Below are 17,745 nucleotides of genomic sequence, written 5' to 3'. Positions count from 1 at the left end.
TTAAAAATTAATATAATTAAATTTTTATTTTGTTACATGTGATTATCGTCTAATTAACAATTAATGCAACTAAGTACTATACTTTTTTTAAACTGTGACACTCATTATTTAATATTTATTTTTAAAAGGGAGTTAAAGTAAATTTAGAGAAAACATGTTCACAAACCATTTTGTATACAACTCTTAAATAAATAATATGAGAGTTTTAATATCTTTGAAGATAACCAAAATTTTGAGTTAAAATAAATACATTATTTAAGAGAACATATGAGATTAGGATTAATTAGGGTTTAGGACAGGGCCAATTAACAAAAGTACAATGAATAATTAGTTTCCCGCCAGGAGAGACTAAAACCTTATATATAAACTTGATTTAGTCTTACAAATGTCTGGCTTGGATCCTCTGATAGAAGATAAGACCATATTAGTTAGAAGAACAAATATTCATAAGCAACACATCCTTCAATGGCCTTCATCATCCAAATCCCACTATGCCAACTCTTCTATCTGTCACTGCAACTCCCACTTTCACCCTCACTCTCACCAAAACCCTAATTTCTCTTCCCAAACCCTATTCCCTCTCTTATAAATTCAACTCCCTCGTCACCCACTGCTCCGTCTCCGACCGCGAGGAGCAGCGATGGCTCCGCGAAGAGCAGCGATGGCTCCGCGACGAACAGCGTTGGCTTCGCGAGGAGCAGCGCTGGGCTAGCGAACGCGATCAACTCCTCCGCGAGATCTCCGACCTCAAGCTCCAAATCCAGGAGATGGAGCGTCGCTTATCCACGCGCGATGTGTCCACTCCGGCTTCCGTCTCCGACGCCGTCGCGAATGTCACGTTGCTCTTGCAGGTGCTGAAGGACAAGAATATGGTTCTCGAGAGCGGTTCGAGTATTCGGAAGTTGGAGGATGTTAGAACGCACACTCACACAAACGGAGAAGAACAGGGAAAGACAACAAGTAATATCGGTATTGAATCTGAACTTTTATTTCTCACGCACATGTGTCATAATGCATAGTTGCTATTTACAGTTCTATTACAAGCAGATAGTTACAGTAACTAACACAGAGCAAACTGAATTCCTAGCAGCTTTTCCCCTTAATGCAGATTAGCAATTTATTGCACACTTATCATCTCTATACTCAGCTTGAATCTGTCAGCCGCTTTGTTAGAATATCAGCTACCTGGTCATTAGTACTGCGGTATATAGCCCACTTGTTGTCTACTAGAATTTTCATAGTTTTTTTTTTTCTAATCTTAATTTCTGACATCAAGTTTTCAAGCAACAAGACTAGACATGTTCTCGTTGAGGTTGCAATGTCAGGCGTCACATGAAGACAATGCCACCACTGCCTCCTTCTTATAACACCACGAACTAGGTGCCTCGCCACACGCCATAAACACATACCGTGCTGTACTTTTTTTTGTCCCTTTTATCATCACACCAGTCTAAATCACAGTAGCAAAATACTAAATTAAAAATATTTCGTCATGTTTTTGAATTTCAAAGTGCCCTTCACATATGTCAATATTCTATTAGCTACAAGCAAACGAGAAACATTGGATGAACAGAAAATCTACTTATCAACCTCACTCCATAAGGTTACTGCACAAAAATCTCAATAAGCCAACAATTTTTATACAAGGTTGCATCGACTACATTGCCATTTCCTTCTTTGTCTAACTTCATACCACAATCAACTGGTGTTTAGACAAAATTACAATCCAGCATTTGGAATATTTTCAATATTTCAATTGCATGCCTCTCTTGGATGTATGAAAGCTCCATCACTAGAGGAGACAAATTCCATTCCCAAAAAATAAGATAGCAGTCTTTGATCTCTCATTTCAAACTTTAACAGAGTTTTTTCTTTTAAACTTATTTTTCTGTACTGCATTGCTGCTAGTAATTGGTAGATCATCTACATAAAGGCGAACTATCATTAAATCACTTATAATAGATCTCGCAAAAGTTCCGTATTTGTTCTGCTTCCGCTGAAACCCAGCTGGAAGAAGAAGCAATATTTTTATCCCTGGCCCGAGGGGCTTGTTTTATCCCATATAAAGCCTATTTCAATTTATATATCTTGTCTCATGTCCCGTCACATCAAAACCAGGAGATTGATTCATATAAATTTTCTCCTCTAGTGACCCATTTGAGAAGGCTAATTTTACATCAAGTTGATGTAATAACCAACCTCTAAATGTGGTTGTAGATAGCAACCACTAGTTTGATAGTTTCAGTTCTTACCATAGGTAACACTCCATAACAATCCAAACAATGTTTTGCAAAAACCACCCCTTTGCAACCAACTTAGCCTTGTATTGTGCAACTTCTCCTGTTGGTTTTACCTACACAACACTAATTGAATGATCTACAACAGAGGAGAAGCGAATTGAAGAGGAGGAGAAGCGAATTGAAGAAGTCATAGAAAGGGAGAAGGAGGTTGTGGTGGTTGAGGAGTCTGTTACAGTTGAAAAGACGAGCCTTTTGCGGAAAGGTTCTGAAGGAGAAGGGGTTCGACAAATGCAGGTTGATCTTCCATTTTCCTACTCTTGATGGTTCTGATTTTTTTATGTTTCCAAAAATTATATATAGGTTCTGTTTGCATAAATTTTCTGAAGTAAATAAGACAGAAAAAAGAATTGAACATTGCTTATGAACTCAATTGTGATTTTAACTTCTAAGCTAAGCTTAAAGTATATAAGCTGACTTTTAAGTTATAATGTAAATTTAATTCATTTTATTTTCTTACTTATCCTACAAGTGATTACCGGAGATGTTTATCCAATCACAATTTTAGTTATCCACTTCTATGAGTTGATTTATTGGATTTGTGCGTGAATAATTGGTGCAATGTGAAATCTTACTTGATGTGTTGAAAAATAACAGGAAGCGTTGCTGAAATTGGGGTTTTACTCAGGCGAGGAAGACATGGATTACTCAAGCTTCTCAAGTGGAACAGAGCGTGCTGTGAAGACTTGGCAAGTTAGTGTTGTTCTGCATTATATATAGTTTATGAAGCATTTTCATGCAAAGAGGGCAACATTTTTCAATATAAACTGAAAATTTGAGTACTGTATATATGTAGTGCTCTCCATATTGTGCTATGCCTGTACAATTTTGTTTTTGAGGTTTTGATGGTTGTGAGATGTTTGTTTGAAAGGCTGCATTAGGTGTCCCTGAAGATGGTATTATGACTGCTGAACTTCTTGAAAGGCTTTATTTGGAGATAAGGAAAAAGGATGCAGGCAGCACGACTCAAGATAAACAATCTACATTTGTTTTACCAAAGGTATGCTGCTTATATCAGATGCAGTTCTTGATCCTTCCTTGTCGCCGAGCCTGAGAATCTGTCCCAATGTTTGAGACTTTATCTCTAATATGTTTCTTGAGTCTAAATTCCCTTCAATTACGCATGCTCCAACAAAAATTAATATCAAAATCTACAGAAAACGTGAAAGTTACTCGTATTAGCTTTACCTTGACTCATGTAAATACAAACACACTGTTAGTTCCGTGTGCTTTTTGCTAAATCACTTGACTCCTTGCTCTCAACTAAACATGATAGTTTGTGTACTGGAAATCTGAATATATATTTCTTTCTATGTGACTAAAACATAATTTGGAAATTCTTCTCTCATTTTTCTTCATTATTTTATTATGTTCTTAGTGAAACTTTGGTTTTTGATAGAACATTGATGTATTCACTACTTGACAACTAGCGAGGACGACATCTCCCATAAGTTTAAGCTTGTGGACGGAGGTCTAGGAATTATTCTACTTCTATTTTATCTCTAAGACAACAAACACATTGTTTAAACTGTTAAATACTTGAATTTGCATCATAATCCAAATGTGAATTATATAGGAAGGTGAAAATGGAGCTGCAGTTCCTTCAGTGACAGATATTTCAGAGGTTCAGCAAAATGTTGTGAAAATTGATAAGGAAACAGAAGTTCCCCAGCGAAGAGTTTTTCTCCTTGGAGAGAATCGGTGGGAAGAGCCATCCAGACTTGTTGCAAGCAATGATGGAGTTGATAGGAGCAAAAACAAGAATGCAACGACAAAATGCCTTCAATGTCGCGGAGAAGGTCGCTTGTTGTGTACAGGTATGTAACTTATCCCTTTTATTTCAATTAAACGACCATTATGCAGTAGTTGGTTCATTGATCTTTGTTCTGGAAGTCAAATCTCATTGTAAATTCACTTTTAATTTTATGCAATCTCCAAGAAACAAAGCAAGTATTATGTATTTTTCAGAATATAATTTTCCCAAATCCTCATAATGTACAAACCTCAATTGTTTCATGTACCCATTTCCTTCTATATATTTCTGTTTGGAGGAATCAATGACTTAGGAGCAGTGTCATGCATATTTTTTGCTGCTATCAATATGGTCGCTATTAGAAGGATACTTGGATAAAACGAAACCATCACAGTATTGACATTTTGAACGACAATAAGGGCTCTATCATTATATCGTCATCCATCTCAATGATTGGTTCCTTTTGATGCCTTAAATTCTGCCGTTTCCTTTGCTGGACAATCTTTGTTTTCCTAGATGTTCTTTTGTCTAAATCAGATTCCTCCTGCAGGATTTCTTCGTGGACTTTCCAAACATGGTCTATCCACCATTTAGGTTTTGGTGAAACTGTTCGTTTTCTCTATATATTGAGCTTGTTGGGGAGGCTTTTTCCTAATCCCTATTTGTGCGAGTTACTTGAACACAGCCTACTAGGCACTTTGACTTGTTCAAAATTGTCTCTACTCTACTTGAGAAAAATAGATGATAGTTTCTACAGTCTTAGACTTCAAACTAACATGGTCATTGCTATCAAATGGATTTAGGAATAACAATTGTTATAGCAGTAATCATGATAGCTGGCATGGCCCAATAGCCTCAATGGAGCAGTCAGAGTTGGGATGGTTTAATCTCTCGTGTAATGACCATTCTAAGGGCAACCATAATATTCGTCTCTGATATATTGATGTTGACTGTATGATAATGGTTTCCTAGATGCATTATTTATGATCAACTTTGGAAATCTCCGGCCAACTTCCATTTCTTTAATTGCAGAGTGTGATGGATCTGGCGAGCCAAATATTGAACCTCAAGTAAGAAAATTTACTTTTGTGGCTGTTTACCCATGCTGCACATGTTCTTGAACTTATCAATGGATTTTTCAACGCAGTTTTTGGAATGGGTGGGTGAGGGCACACAATGTCCATATTGTGAAGGTCTAGGGTATACCATATGTGATTTATGTGGAGGGAAAGCTATGGTATAGGAATAACATACATTTCTTCATCGTTACACAGGTACATATTCATCAATTTCCAAAGTATCACAAAATTTTGCTTACCTGTCGTTTATTTATTATTTTTTTGTTTTTGATTGAACTGATAAAGATACGTAGTACATAACAAATCTTATTATGAACGTTTAAACGGAACTGATAAATATGAACTTGATATTATAGAGATTTTCAGGGCTTTGGAACATTCAGAACTGCCCCAAATTACAACATAGATTGAACCGAACAGGCGCTTTTAATCCATCAAAATGAATGATGTCATATCTGACTATATTCAGACATACATTATCCCCTTGTCCAACTACGTCCATTTCAAATTTTATCTGTTACATCACAAAATATGTAACGCTGTGATAATTCGAAGATGCTTCAGAGGCAAACGGTCATCTTTGAACTCTGTTATAAATCATAAGCCAAAAAATGTAAATGGCTAACGACAATGGCAAATGGAGGACTGCACAGAGGCTCTTGTGGCAACGGTTGCGAGCAGTTTCCTAAAATACGAGTGAACTCCAAATAACGGTGGTGTTGGATTGAGCTCAATCAAATACTTGGTACTAAATCTATATCTTCATGGCTTTGTTTGAGCGACTTGAGTTTGCTGAGCTTTGGATGATCGGTGAATAAAATTGTCGGAATTAAACCCTGATTAGCAGAATAGTCGTCAATGTGGTTAATAGTAATTATTGTCCAAGTGCCGAACAAAATATTCTTTTTACTAAGTCAGTTAATGATACTGTGCATCAAAGACCAACCGTTGGTGGTTGTTTTGTTTGATTGGTCGACAACACTTTCTTAATGCAGTTGTCAACACCATTTATTAAAATATGAAAAAGAAATATATCAAAGAATGTCTACCACTTCACTGGCAAATTGTGTAAATGTGAAAAAAAAGTCAGAAAGGAAGAAAGATATAGCATGCTTCGGCTACGAATAGGATAACATATTCCTATAGCATGAGCTAGAAGGTCCTGACAGACCACTAAAGAGGCACAAGTTTGTGCAGACCAATGCAGAGTTGATAGCCATCTGATATTTGACGAAAAGCTGTAAGTGAGGTATGGGTAGGAGGAATACGCTCTTTAAATACGTATATTCAAGTGCCAGATATTGAAAATCAAATTGTAGTCAGTCCTGAGTTAGCCATCAAACTGACAAGAATGCGGTACGTAATATTAGTAAAAGGCAATTTTTAATAATATCACTAATGCTTTACTTACTTGAAAATTGATATTATTTTAATTGTCAAATACAAGTATCGTATTTTCATTTATAACAGTTAAAAAATTGTATTGGGTTAGTCACCACCTTCAATGCGCCATACCATAAAGCAACTATCCTCATGTCTATTTGTGTATAACATCCCGCAGCATTTATCTATCCTCCTGTAAACCGTAACCATTGCCACCTACATCATATATTTAACATTATTGATGACAATCATTTAAGAAAAACATTTTAGAAATTGGACTGTGGTAAATTATATTTTGAGAGATCAAATAAATGATAATGTACAGTACAACAGTTACAATGAAGCGTGACTTGCGTTGCCTAAACTAATGGGCTATATATCTAAGTTACAATCGATCTCTGCTTATTTCTAAAATATTACTACCCTCAGGCCTTGACCGCCATTATTACAGCTTCTCTAGGAGAGGGTTGGGTAGGAATTGTGTGAAAGTTACCTATACAAAAATTTTATGATCTTACATGCTGTCGATCAGCAAGCACAATGAAACACAGAATTGCTAAAACATCTTGCTTTTGTTGCAATCTTTCTCACACCTGTTTCATTATGAGAGAAGCCGCCAATAACAGGAGACAGATGGATTCTGTCCATGATATTGATTTTAGGGGCCTCAAGAATTGCTTTGGGCCGATTCATTGCATATTGCATGCCCCAAATGGCCAGGGGTCTCATGTACATTAGGGACCGGTAGTGCCCATCCATTGTCCATGCCTCCGGAGTCTGAAACCAGTACCTGATATGGGATAAAGGGAATGACTGAATGATTTTTCTAATGGAAAATAATAGATGCGCACAATTTAGATCTGCCACATTTAAACATTTAAGTAACTTACGGAATGTGTGATTTTTATCAAGAAATAAAATAATTATCATAGAACCATTGATACTCTCCGGGTGTCTGGAGTGAACACTAATATGTAAGTTAACATTAACATATAGATCATACAAGCAAAATATGCACGAAGTAAACTTCTCAACTTGATGTACTTTAAAATATATTTCTTTATTTTTATTTACGCATCAGAAAATCCTAGCCTTTCTTCATAGACACTAGCGTGAGGATGCAGGTTATCAAAAAACAATTATGAATGACAGAGGGCGTAAGAAATTACCCATATCCATCTTCTGACCAGCCAGCTAGAAATATTCCCTCGGCGGTTGTGAAAGCCTCTTCTTCCATTCCGGCAAGTATCATTGTTGCAGCAACACCATAGGTCACACCTGTCCATACTTCACGAGACTGCATACAGGTCTCATCAACCTTACCGTTGGGATGCATGCCATTTACAGCACCCATCCTTCCTCCTTTAACTTTCATTACATTGAAATCATAAACCTTCCTGAGAGCACTTTTGATTTTGGAATCCTCAAAAAGGGAGGGAAGCCCCGAGGATGCAGTATACCATTGCCCAGCCAATTGATCTGCTTGAATGGATTTACTGTTACCACTTGATCCACTGTCGTAGTTAAAATACGAACCATTCCACAGTTTTTCTTCAAATGCTGGCTTAGCCTTCAAAAACTTCCTTTTGCATGTTTCCGCAAAATCCCTGTCACCCAGCTCAAGGGCCATTGCTGCGGCAGCTTGTAGAGCAGCAAGCCAAAGACATCCGCAGTATGTGCTCACACCATGAACTGTCCATGTATCATAAGTTTGATCTGGGAACCCATCATTCTCAATAAGACCATCGCCATCTCTGTCAAATTGGTCCATGTACTCCATTGCAGCCCGGACAGCCGGCCACACATCAATTCCAAACTGCAAATCACCCGTTGCAGCAAAATCTCTATACACCTGAAGAACAAATTTTGGGTTCAGGTCCTTCCACTTGCTAGTATCATGGATGTTATAGGCATTCATTTCATACCACGGATCGTGTGTCCCCAGATCATGTGGCACTGCCCCGTAAACCTTGCGAATTCCCCAGTTTCCCTCTGCCAGAAACCTTACTTTTCTTCCATCTTCACACAAGACAGCTCTAGCAAAGTCACGCTGTATATTTAATTCAATCCTAGGAAACAGCTCAAGAAGGGCAAATGATGCGTAGAAGTGCACGTCATACGTGCACCACATGATATATTCCACTCCTTCCAAGTACAAGAACCTTCCAACATCATCATCATTATCATGTCCATATAGGTTTTCATCCACACAATTATGTCCTGTAGTAGCGTTAGATTCATAGGTACTATCTGTTGTGCGCTCCACAACTGTCCTTTTTCTGCCATTTACTTTATCTTCAGTTTCTTTGACAACTGCATTTTCCAACTCCCTTGCCGGATCTTGGCCATTCCGCATACTTGAAGATAGCAAAGGAGAGTCTGGCAGAAAGATTAGGCAGTTTCAAAGATCTTATTAACAATTAAATGACAATAGGAATCTCCAATGAAAAAACCAAACATTAATAAAAAATAAAACCCCAGTACAATGTGCTAATATACATACCAATCCAAATTGTTCCTCCGGCAACAAGAAAGTAGAGTTCGTTAAATAATGTAAATTTGTACCTGTAAAAATAAATTACAAATACATTAATATATCTTCTCCTGGAACAATAGAAGCCAAAAAAAGATGGTCGACAGCTTCACAAGTCAAGGTAGAGGAAGACAAAAGCGAGAGCACACATGATCAGTCAGTTTTTGACTTCAAACAGAAGTAACACTATGTTTTACGAGATGAAATTGTGACTGAATACCTCTGACTTAGGGTCCCGTAAACCCAACCTTTGAACAAAGTGAAGTTTTTTACCAAGTCTAAAATGCAACTCGTTGCACAAAAAGTAAGCTGCCAAACATCAACTGAAAAAACCCAAGTTTTGCTCAGGCAGTTTAATAGACATCAAGACTTTAAAAGCCTCCTATTTGATATTAAAATAATACTAAACTGGAATTGACCCGTAACAAGCAAATAAACAAAAATTCAGTGATACTTCATGATTAAAATATTATAGAAGTTAAATTGAGAATTACCATTCTGGTAATGTCTCGTCCTTGAGGATAGGATTCTGCCATTTCTCAATCTCTTCTTCCCACCGGCTGTAATCTGTTTAAAATTCAAAAATCTAATAAGCTGGATGAAACCATCAATCCCTTGAGAAACATTTGCATATTTTTTTCTGTTCTGAAATGTGATTATATACAACAAATGCAAGTAAAGCACAGGCCTGGAGAATATCAATACAACATACTTGTCAAAGCATCATGGGCCAAGTCCACTGCCGCTTTCTCAGAAGTCCCATAAAATTTTGTATATCTCCTGTGGTAAAAGAATCAAGCAAATTTAACTTAATAAAGTATAATTATACAAAAGATATTGGGCTGTATGTAGACTGTCTATTTGGCAACAACAGGCACAATCTCCTCCAAAAAAACATGAGAGAATTAAAAAGTTTATGCTGTCCCAAATAAAGCAGGAGTGATGCTAATCATTTGGAGCTTAAGTAAAACTTTATTTAGGATAATCATATTTCAATGGACCATGTACAACAACATAACAAATCAAGATAGTCACTTGTAATAACAATTAAGAGCAGGCAAGCAAGGATACCTTCATAGAAGCAAAAAATAAGGATACAATTTCAAGAGATACAATAGTCAATATATTGCCTCTAAAGTAAACCAAGAATTTGATCACTTGGAAAATATACCATAAAAAGAAACAAAGCAGACATTTGAAAAGCATAGCTTTTGAAGCAAATGGCCTCCATAATTAATATATGAGAACTTGTTTTGCCCAACTTAGTATCCACCACCTGTTTAAATCACAAGGGTTCTGTTGGAACCGAGTGAGACAGATTCAAAAAATCTTCATCTAAGCTTAGCTAGTCAAAGGCAGATCTGATTTACCAATAACTAAAAGTATCATTCAAATTTTTCTAAAGCTAAAATGTAGCTCATGTAACTAAGCTAAAGGTAGTTAAATCATATCATGAATAACCTCACTCGTACAGGCAGGTGTACGCATATAACTATTATTTAATATATAGAGAGACCTTGGTCAAGGATAAATATTAACTACCTAATATTCCATCGTAACATTGATTACCTGTTGAAAGTGCAACCTTTCACGAACTTTACTTTTGGAGATGACCATGCAAGACTGAATGCAACAGTGCACTTTCCATGGGGTTCAACCCAAGCTGTAGCTGCAACAGCAGCACATAGTGTCTCTCCAAGTGATGAAGGCATGCTACGACCAGAATTGAAGTTCTCCTGGTCAAATTGACCATCCTTAAAAAGATATAATAATTTCAATTAGAACCTATCCTATATCCTTTCCGTACAAAAAATATTTGGAAGAACCTTGTGGAGAACTATAAATATCATTTAGAAATCCCCAAAAAGAGGAGCAACCAGTACCTTCACCATTTTACTCCACATTCCTTTTGCTGTTATGCTACTTCCTTCTGACAGCCCAAAACTCGGCAAAACAGAAACACTAACATTCTGTGTTTCACATGCAGCTATTGAAAAAGTCACAGGAGGATTTCCTTTTGCTGTCCTGTATATTGGAACGGTCTTAATATATACACCAAAATCCTCATTTACATAGAAGTTTAGGGGACATGAGACCCTAATTACAATTTACAATTACATACATACCGACCCACAGAAACGTGTTATTTATACCTACGTACATGCAAATATGTCAAACCAGAATAGTGACATTGTAAACTTAAGTTTAGAAATCAAGTACAGACAATGAACATATATTATTTCAAATTAATGGAAATTAGTAGCAATAAACAATTAAGTTTTCTTAGTTCATTTTTACAAGTTCATGGAAAAATCCCAAACCAGAATGATAGACCAAAGTAAAAATAATCTATTTCAGAATAGTGTTTCATTTAATTTGGAGGTAAGCAGTTAACTCACCTCCCTAGCACAATTTCCGCTGTTGTACTTTCTCCATATCTTTTTTAATGAGTTTGTTTTCTATAAAAAGTAACAACCCGAACTCTATACCTGGAATAATACTTAAGAAAGCTCAATTGTTGCCATTTTCCAAGGGAGAATTACCCGGTAATCCTCTTTTACTAAAAGAAGGCTTTATCAGAAAAGAGCATGAAGATTTAGGATAGGTCTCCAGAGAAAAAGCATTAGGGGACAAAGGACCGATAAGAATCAAAAGTATGACAATTCCAAAGAGCACCTTAATGACAAGGGAATCATATAAGCAAGGGTCTATAGAATTCAAGCTGAGTATCTAACGATTTTGGAGTAAGTGGAAATGGCAAATTTTTCTTCTTTTCATATGTTGCTGATTTCGGCACATTTTGGTTTTGATAGTTGTGTTGATTATGGGCCTATGGACACATTTTTCAAGTATCATCTGTCTTTAAGAAAATAAATGGGTTGGAGAAAAGTTATGGTACTAGACACTGCAGAAATTTCTTCTTTGCACGGAGCTCGGATACAATAAAAAAGCTTGCAAGAATTACAAGGTAAGTGAGCTTTGCTGCACAATGTAGGGCCTTGATCCTTAATACTCATTTTAAAAACCATAAACAAAGCCATACAAGTTACAAATAGAAGAATAGAAGCTCATAGGGTATGAATATTTCTTTTGAAGAAGAAACTGCGGGAGAAACGTAAATGGGAATCACGAAGGGCAAACCTCATTTGAGATCGGATGTCTTGGAAAATCAGAAAGGTTGCAAAATTGTGGACAGAGAAAGAACTTGGTGATCGAAGCGTTCAAGAAATAAAAGTGTGTCTTGCTTTGGTCTAATAATGATAAAATATTGGATAAGTGATGAACAGCCCAAAACTTAAGGAGTTTTACTGGTGGGGGGTGGAAAATGTAAAAGCTTGAAAAAATAGAAAAATTTAATCAAGAGATTTGGATTACTTAAAATATTAACATGTATAAAGAATGAAGAATTTAGTCAATGGATCAAGATAATCAAGAGAGATGGGGAAATTATTTTTTTAAGTTTATAATGATGGGAAAAAATCAATTTGTAATACAGAAGGATTAACAAGCTCATATGACCAACAAAATTTGGCTTACTCTCACAAAATTAAAGTTAGGGCGGAAAAGAAACCCTTAAGATGATTGATAATGGTAAAGCAGTTTGTAGGAGATATGTTGAACAACAGGCTGTTAAGCTATTTAAAAGAGATGGTTTATAAATATAAGCTAGAGCACCTTTAGAATATTCAGAAACTTTAAGTCATTGCTTTATCAACCATTCCCATGTAAACAATAAAGAGAAATCAAACCAACCGTCAAATATATCTATAAGGTTTGATAACTTGCTTGTGATATAGAAGTACACCAGAGACTCCATCTTCAGCTCTATAAATGAAAAATGAAAAAGGAGTTAACATATTGTATAAGGCCTACTCTATTTTGAATAACACATCCCAGATTAAAGAAAAAACTTACCGGAATGGTTCATTCACATGATCTCCTGACAGGTGTGAGCTTCCACCAATGGAATTCTGCAGAAGATTAATATTGATGGTTATTTTATCAATGGCCCGATCACGATAATCCCCACCCAAGCATATTTTTGTGACAAGTAAAGACAACACTTAAGGAAAAAAAAATCTTACCGCCCAAGTAAATAAAAGGCTGACTTTAGCTCTTTCCTTTCCTGTGTTCACCAACTACCAAAGAAAAAAGTAAAAGCTTTAGTAAACCTGAGAATATATATTACTTCACACCTCAAAATACTGAAATTAAACATGGATATGATAATATGAAAATAATGTACAACACGGGAAATGTATGGAATATTAAGTTCTTCACCCACTTTGCTTAATGTCCATTAAGCATGATAGTTCAAATAACCAGAGGGAAATCGGCATCCAAAAGGATTTACCAAGGTGGAACATCGCCCAATTCAACAGCTCATATGGAAAAAGGATTTCTCAAACATCTTAAGGGATGAAAAGAGTCAAAGTCAAAGTGAAGGTAATTTGCAACAATCAAACAGCCATATACAATGCCTCTATCTAATCCAATTTTTCATGAGAGGACCAAACATAAACAGGTGAAATGTCATTTCATACAAGGGGAGGGACACAATAGTAGATTTTACACTAATGTAAACTAGGAAAAATGCAATTAAAACTTTTTCTCTAAAAAGCTAAAGTGCAGCAACTAGTTTGTATTTAGTATATAATATGATATGCCAATTAAAAGGAAAACAAAAATATCAAACAATAGTGCAAGAAAACTGACCCTTTCATTCTCTTACATACAAATTTAAGTAACAATAATAAAATTACACACCGTATAAACAAAAACAGCAGCTGGTAGACTGCTTTCTCTATAATTATGTGGTATGAATGGGGATATTTGCCGACAAGATATTTTTAGCTCTGGGTCTGGCTCACCTGAGAACAAGAAAATAGTAATTAATTAAAAAGGATCATACACATTTAACAAAGAACCAATTCATATAAATATAAATGACCATACCATCATAAACTGTCCAAGCTCTTGGAAACAAAGCATGGTAGGTTGAGTGCTGCCCACTTAGATTCCATCCCCATGATGATATGCCCTGATCATCAGGTTTCTTACTAGATCTGAAAAACAAATAAAGATGAATTTGAGTACATGTATGTGTATCTAGATACATGAAAAGCACCCGAAAAACCAAATGTTAAGCAGAATCCAAAATTCAAATCATACTAATCGCCAGATCAGAAGAGTAACAATTTTGCAACTGGGTTGTTGTTGCCAATCTACTCTCGAGTGCTAAATGGGTAGCAGTTAGAAGTATATTAGTCAAAGCTTGGTAGAAAATTGTGTTATGCCTCTATGTAATAGTTAGAAACCAAACATATATTGTGCTAAGCCTATCAATTATTTTCATCATCAGAAGCTTTTCTCAAAAATGAAGACGGAAATATTCTGCAAAGCTAGTTTTTTTTTTTTCATACATAAGTTCATGTAAGCAATAAAAAGGTCAGCAAGATAATCATAGGGCAACTGTGAAACCTCAGACTGTCAAATTAGAGAATTTTTTGTTAATAACAGATATTAATTTATCAAATCATCATCATCCAAGAAAACATCAGAAAGTTATATTTATATGTAGGGACTGATTGGGTCTAACCGCACCAATGGTATTTTCTATTACCACTGATTAGTATTCTCTTATTACTAGATAGTTAAGATATAAAGACAGGGATATTGTAACATAAAAAATAAATTTACAAAAATGCTAAATAGTGTTGTTAACTATGTTTGCAACACTCAAAGTCATGAAACATTGTTTTACAAACTTCCACACAGGCCACCTTACCCTAAACCTTCATGCTGGCCAGGAGCCAAAACTGATGAAAAATTTTTGTTTCCTCCCTCTCTACTTATAAAAATCTGCAACATGAGTAAATAAACCATATAATATGTGTTATAAACCACAGTTCAGAATGGCCACAAACAATAAAGATCATTCCAGTTAAAAGGGAAAGCCAGATGTTTTACTAGAAGGCTCTAACAATACCTTTGAACTAAAATTCATACAAAGTAACAACTAGTGAAACTACAAACCATGTTCCATACTTTATTTTTCTCTTGTCTAGAGAAAGCTCGGGGTTCTATCTCATCAAGTAGAGAGCAATTGATACTGATAGAATTAAAAAGCTCAAATACAAAACACCAATCATATTTGATTAACTAATTTCTATTTCCTTTTGCACAAAAGCACCCTGACTCCAAAATCCATCTGTTTGCACAGAAACATTAATTTGTGATCCTAATCAACTTCTATATATCTACCTCCAACCCTCAATATAACTGTCTAACAACATCACTGACCAACTCGGCCACTAATTAACCATTCCACTCCAAAAGTCTTGTATTTATATTTTAAGATACATTCCACCCATTATCCTTATTCTGTTAAGGGAATGCAATATAATTTTAAATAATTCATTTCAAAAAAAGGTACATGCTGAGCACATCAGTGACAGTCAGGGAAAAAAATCCACATTTTTATGCTATACAATTAGAGAAGAATATATAGCACATCAATAGTAAGCAGAAAAACAGGAAGGCTTACAGAGAACTGATTGGCCATGACTGGTGACGCTTCACATAAGCTAGGAATAATTTGCCATTGTCGGAACTCACCTCTAAATCCTCTTGATATGCTGCCACTCCTGTTTAGGAATAAATGATGTTCAAATCAATACAAGAAGAAAGAGATTTCTTTGTTCTAAAGGCCAAATGGATAAACCCGCTTGTAAAGAATGGTATTCAGGATAATTAATTGGTAGCTTTCAATTGGAACAAATCATACCCCATCCCACCAAGTGGAACTCCTTGAGATGCAGATGGCTTGCAACTCTCGCGAGTGAAAGGATCAATAGGGGCTTTCTGCAGAAATCAGACAAACAAAAATAAGTTTGGAATCCTATGTTTCAACCTACCAGTATAATGTACCCACCACACAAAATTAAACAGCAATGAATGACCCAAAGAACAGAGAATTTGAAATTTACCCTTCCATGAGAAGCCTCTTCCCTAACATATGACCAAATACGTATCCCTAATCGAACCTGGGAAATTTAAAACACAATAGACAATCGGGTGAGATAGAGAGAGATGCAAATACTAATAAAACAATCTACATAAACAAGAATATGCAAAGGAATTCCATGCACTAAACCAATGAGTCCACGTTATTAGTTGTAGTTTGGGAAAGAGAGAGGGAGAGAGGAAAAACACTTGCCATTTTAATAGCTTCCATAAAAGTTACTCTAAATTCTTTAAGAAGATTGGCATGGCTGTTCAATCTCCTTCTCCAAGCTTGCTCAGGGGGAGCAGAACTATCATAATCAAACTGCAAAAACCATGTCAGGGACACGGATTACATTTAAATGAAATCAACTATCAATATCAATGACATGTGAACGTAGCACCATGTAATCAACTACAACTAACAAAAATCACACGCTAACGTCAAATTTCCAGATAAATCATCATCACGAAACCAGGACGCCAATTCACAAAACAACAAAGAGCAACTTAATAAATAAAAACAGCACACCGAATTTCCAAATTAATTCAGCAATCAACAAAAAACCAAATTCGCAACCATGTCGCTCAGCTAAGTAATAGTATTCTTTTAATTCACACTTAACTTCACTCTCTTTTTTTTTCTTCAGCTAACTGCAACGAGTAGATCCTTCGTGTTTTCCGCCAAGAAAACACAAACAATCAGACTTTAATTTTCAGATATCACATGCAAACGCTAAATTTTCATATATCACAAAAAGCGCGGCGCCATCAGAAGGCAGAACGCCGATTCCCCAAAGTCAGAGAGCCACTTAATAAAGACAACAAAAACTACGCCATCGAATTTCCAAACTGAATTAAGTTATCAACAAAAGCAAAATCGTTGTCATGTCAATAAGCTTCATAAGAATCCGATATTCCAAAAATAACAAAGAGAAAAATTATATACCAGCTGCAGAGTGGATTTACTGATATACTCTCCCGGAGGCCACGAATTCTTTCTACAATGAAAAATGTTGCCGCTAACCATGTTTCCACAACACACAACTCTCTCGGAACAACGAGAGATATCAAACGAGAAAAATAAACAAACGCACGCTTAGTTCTCCAAGATCGCGCTCACAAAGCGCAGATAAAAAAAGAAAAGAAAAAAAACGTTTGTGTGTGCCTGAAGTTGGAGTGAAACAGCAACGAATGAGATCGAATATCTCGTGATTGATCGGAGAAAATCGATTATCGAATATCACGTGATTGTTTCGGCAGATTCGATTCGGATTTAAGCGCAGCGCAACATAGTGAATGATGCGTGGCCAGAGGAGAAAACGCCGCTTGTGCAGCCGAGTCCGCGACTCGCTCCTTGAAATCAAACTCGGATCGGTAGTGGAGGAGGAAGAGAGAGAACAAGAAAGTTTGAATGGAAAAATAACATGCTTCTGTTCTGGTGGCCACTCTTAAATTGGTTTTAATTTTTCTCTCTCATAATAATTATGATTGAAAATTTGTGTTCGTAAAGTAAAAGTGTGTATATGTATTTGGTGGTGAACAACTTTCGTTTGGATTGAAGTGTAAATCACCATTGTCATTTGCGGGTCTCTTTCACTCATCACTTTTATATAACGGTCCACCTTGATGTCGGTCTCCAAGACTATACTTTTTCGTATTTTTCTTCTTTAATAATTTAATTATTTTGTATAA

The 17,745-nt window shown here is 36.0% G+C and overlaps 2 protein-coding genes across 6 annotated transcripts; one reads left to right on the top strand and one right to left on the bottom strand.

The window, feature by feature from the left end:
• The first annotated feature begins 384 nt into the window (after positions 1–384).
• Positions 385–6,119, top strand: LOC108342785 (protein disulfide isomerase pTAC5, chloroplastic). 4 transcript variants are annotated; one of them, XM_017580585.2, is made up of 8 exons: positions 387–969; positions 2,386–2,534; positions 2,895–2,990; positions 3,169–3,297; positions 3,874–4,114; positions 5,083–5,120; positions 5,198–5,324; positions 5,496–6,119. In XM_017580585.2, exons 1-7 carry the CDS (start codon positions 492–494, stop codon positions 5,291–5,293), a joined length of 1,227 nt encoding a protein of 408 aa, XP_017436074.2. In that variant the 5' UTR covers positions 387–491; the 3' UTR covers positions 5,294–5,324; positions 5,496–6,119. The 4 variants fall into 4 exon arrangements, with proteins under 4 accessions (XP_052731514.1, XP_017436075.2, XP_017436074.2 ...); XM_017580584.2 differs by having other exon boundaries at positions 5,486–6,119; XM_052875554.1 differs by lacking the exons at positions 5,083–5,120; positions 5,198–5,324; positions 5,496–6,119 and adding an exon at positions 4,854–5,076 and having other exon boundaries at positions 385–969.
• Positions 6,120–6,540: 421 nt separating this feature from the next.
• Positions 6,541–17,523, bottom strand: LOC108342784 (uncharacterized). 2 transcript variants are annotated; one of them, XM_052875553.1, is made up of 19 exons: positions 17,000–17,523; positions 16,265–16,375; positions 16,035–16,091; positions 15,833–15,909; positions 15,593–15,692; positions 14,834–14,907; positions 14,002–14,111; positions 13,813–13,916; positions 13,131–13,184; positions 12,961–13,016; positions 12,832–12,870; positions 10,929–11,070; positions 10,615–10,799; positions 9,758–9,825; positions 9,540–9,612; positions 9,016–9,077; positions 7,682–8,891; positions 7,106–7,302; positions 6,541–6,728 (listed from the first exon to the last, which is right to left on the bottom strand). In XM_052875553.1, exons 1-19 carry the CDS (start codon positions 17,078–17,080, stop codon positions 6,694–6,696), a joined length of 2,835 nt encoding a protein of 944 aa, XP_052731513.1. In that variant the 5' UTR covers positions 17,081–17,523; the 3' UTR covers positions 6,541–6,693. The 2 variants fall into 2 exon arrangements, with proteins under 2 accessions (XP_052731513.1, XP_017436071.1); XM_017580582.2 differs by lacking the exon at positions 6,541–6,728 and having other exon boundaries at positions 6,777–7,302; positions 17,000–17,518.
• Between the last annotated feature and the right edge of the window lie 222 nt (positions 17,524–17,745).

The sequence above is a fragment of the Vigna angularis genome, chromosome 3 (genome assembly GCF_016808095.1).
Source record: "Vigna angularis cultivar LongXiaoDou No.4 chromosome 3, ASM1680809v1, whole genome shotgun sequence".
Classification (NCBI taxonomy): Eukaryota; Viridiplantae; Streptophyta; class Magnoliopsida; order Fabales; family Fabaceae; genus Vigna; species Vigna angularis.
This window is presented reverse-complemented; position numbering and strand designations above follow the sequence as displayed.

Bases quoted from the DNA above. Each gene is read 5' to 3' on its own strand.
- LOC108342785 (XM_017580585.2), top strand. From the start codon at position 492: ATGCCAACTCTTCTATCTGTCACTGCAACTCCCACTTTCACCCTCACT. The intron at 2,535-2,894 runs GTTGATCTTCCA...GAAAAATAACAG, and splicing joins AAGGGGTTCGACAAATGCAG to GAAGCGTTGCTGAAATTGGG. The intron at 4,115-5,082 runs GTATGTAACTTA...CTTTAATTGCAG, and splicing joins AGGTCGCTTGTTGTGTACAG to AGTGTGATGGATCTGGCGAG.
- LOC108342784 (XM_017580582.2), bottom strand. From the start codon at position 17,080: ATGGTTAGCGGCAACATTTTTCATTGTAGAAAGAATTCGTGGCCTCCG. The intron at 16,376-16,999 runs GTATATAATTTT...TGGTTTTTGCAG, and splicing joins GTAAATCCACTCTGCAGCTG to TTTGATTATGATAGTTCTGC. The intron at 14,112-14,833 runs GTAAGGTGGCCT...TTTGTTTTTCAG, and splicing joins GGCCAGCATGAAGGTTTAGG to ATCTAGTAAGAAACCTGATG.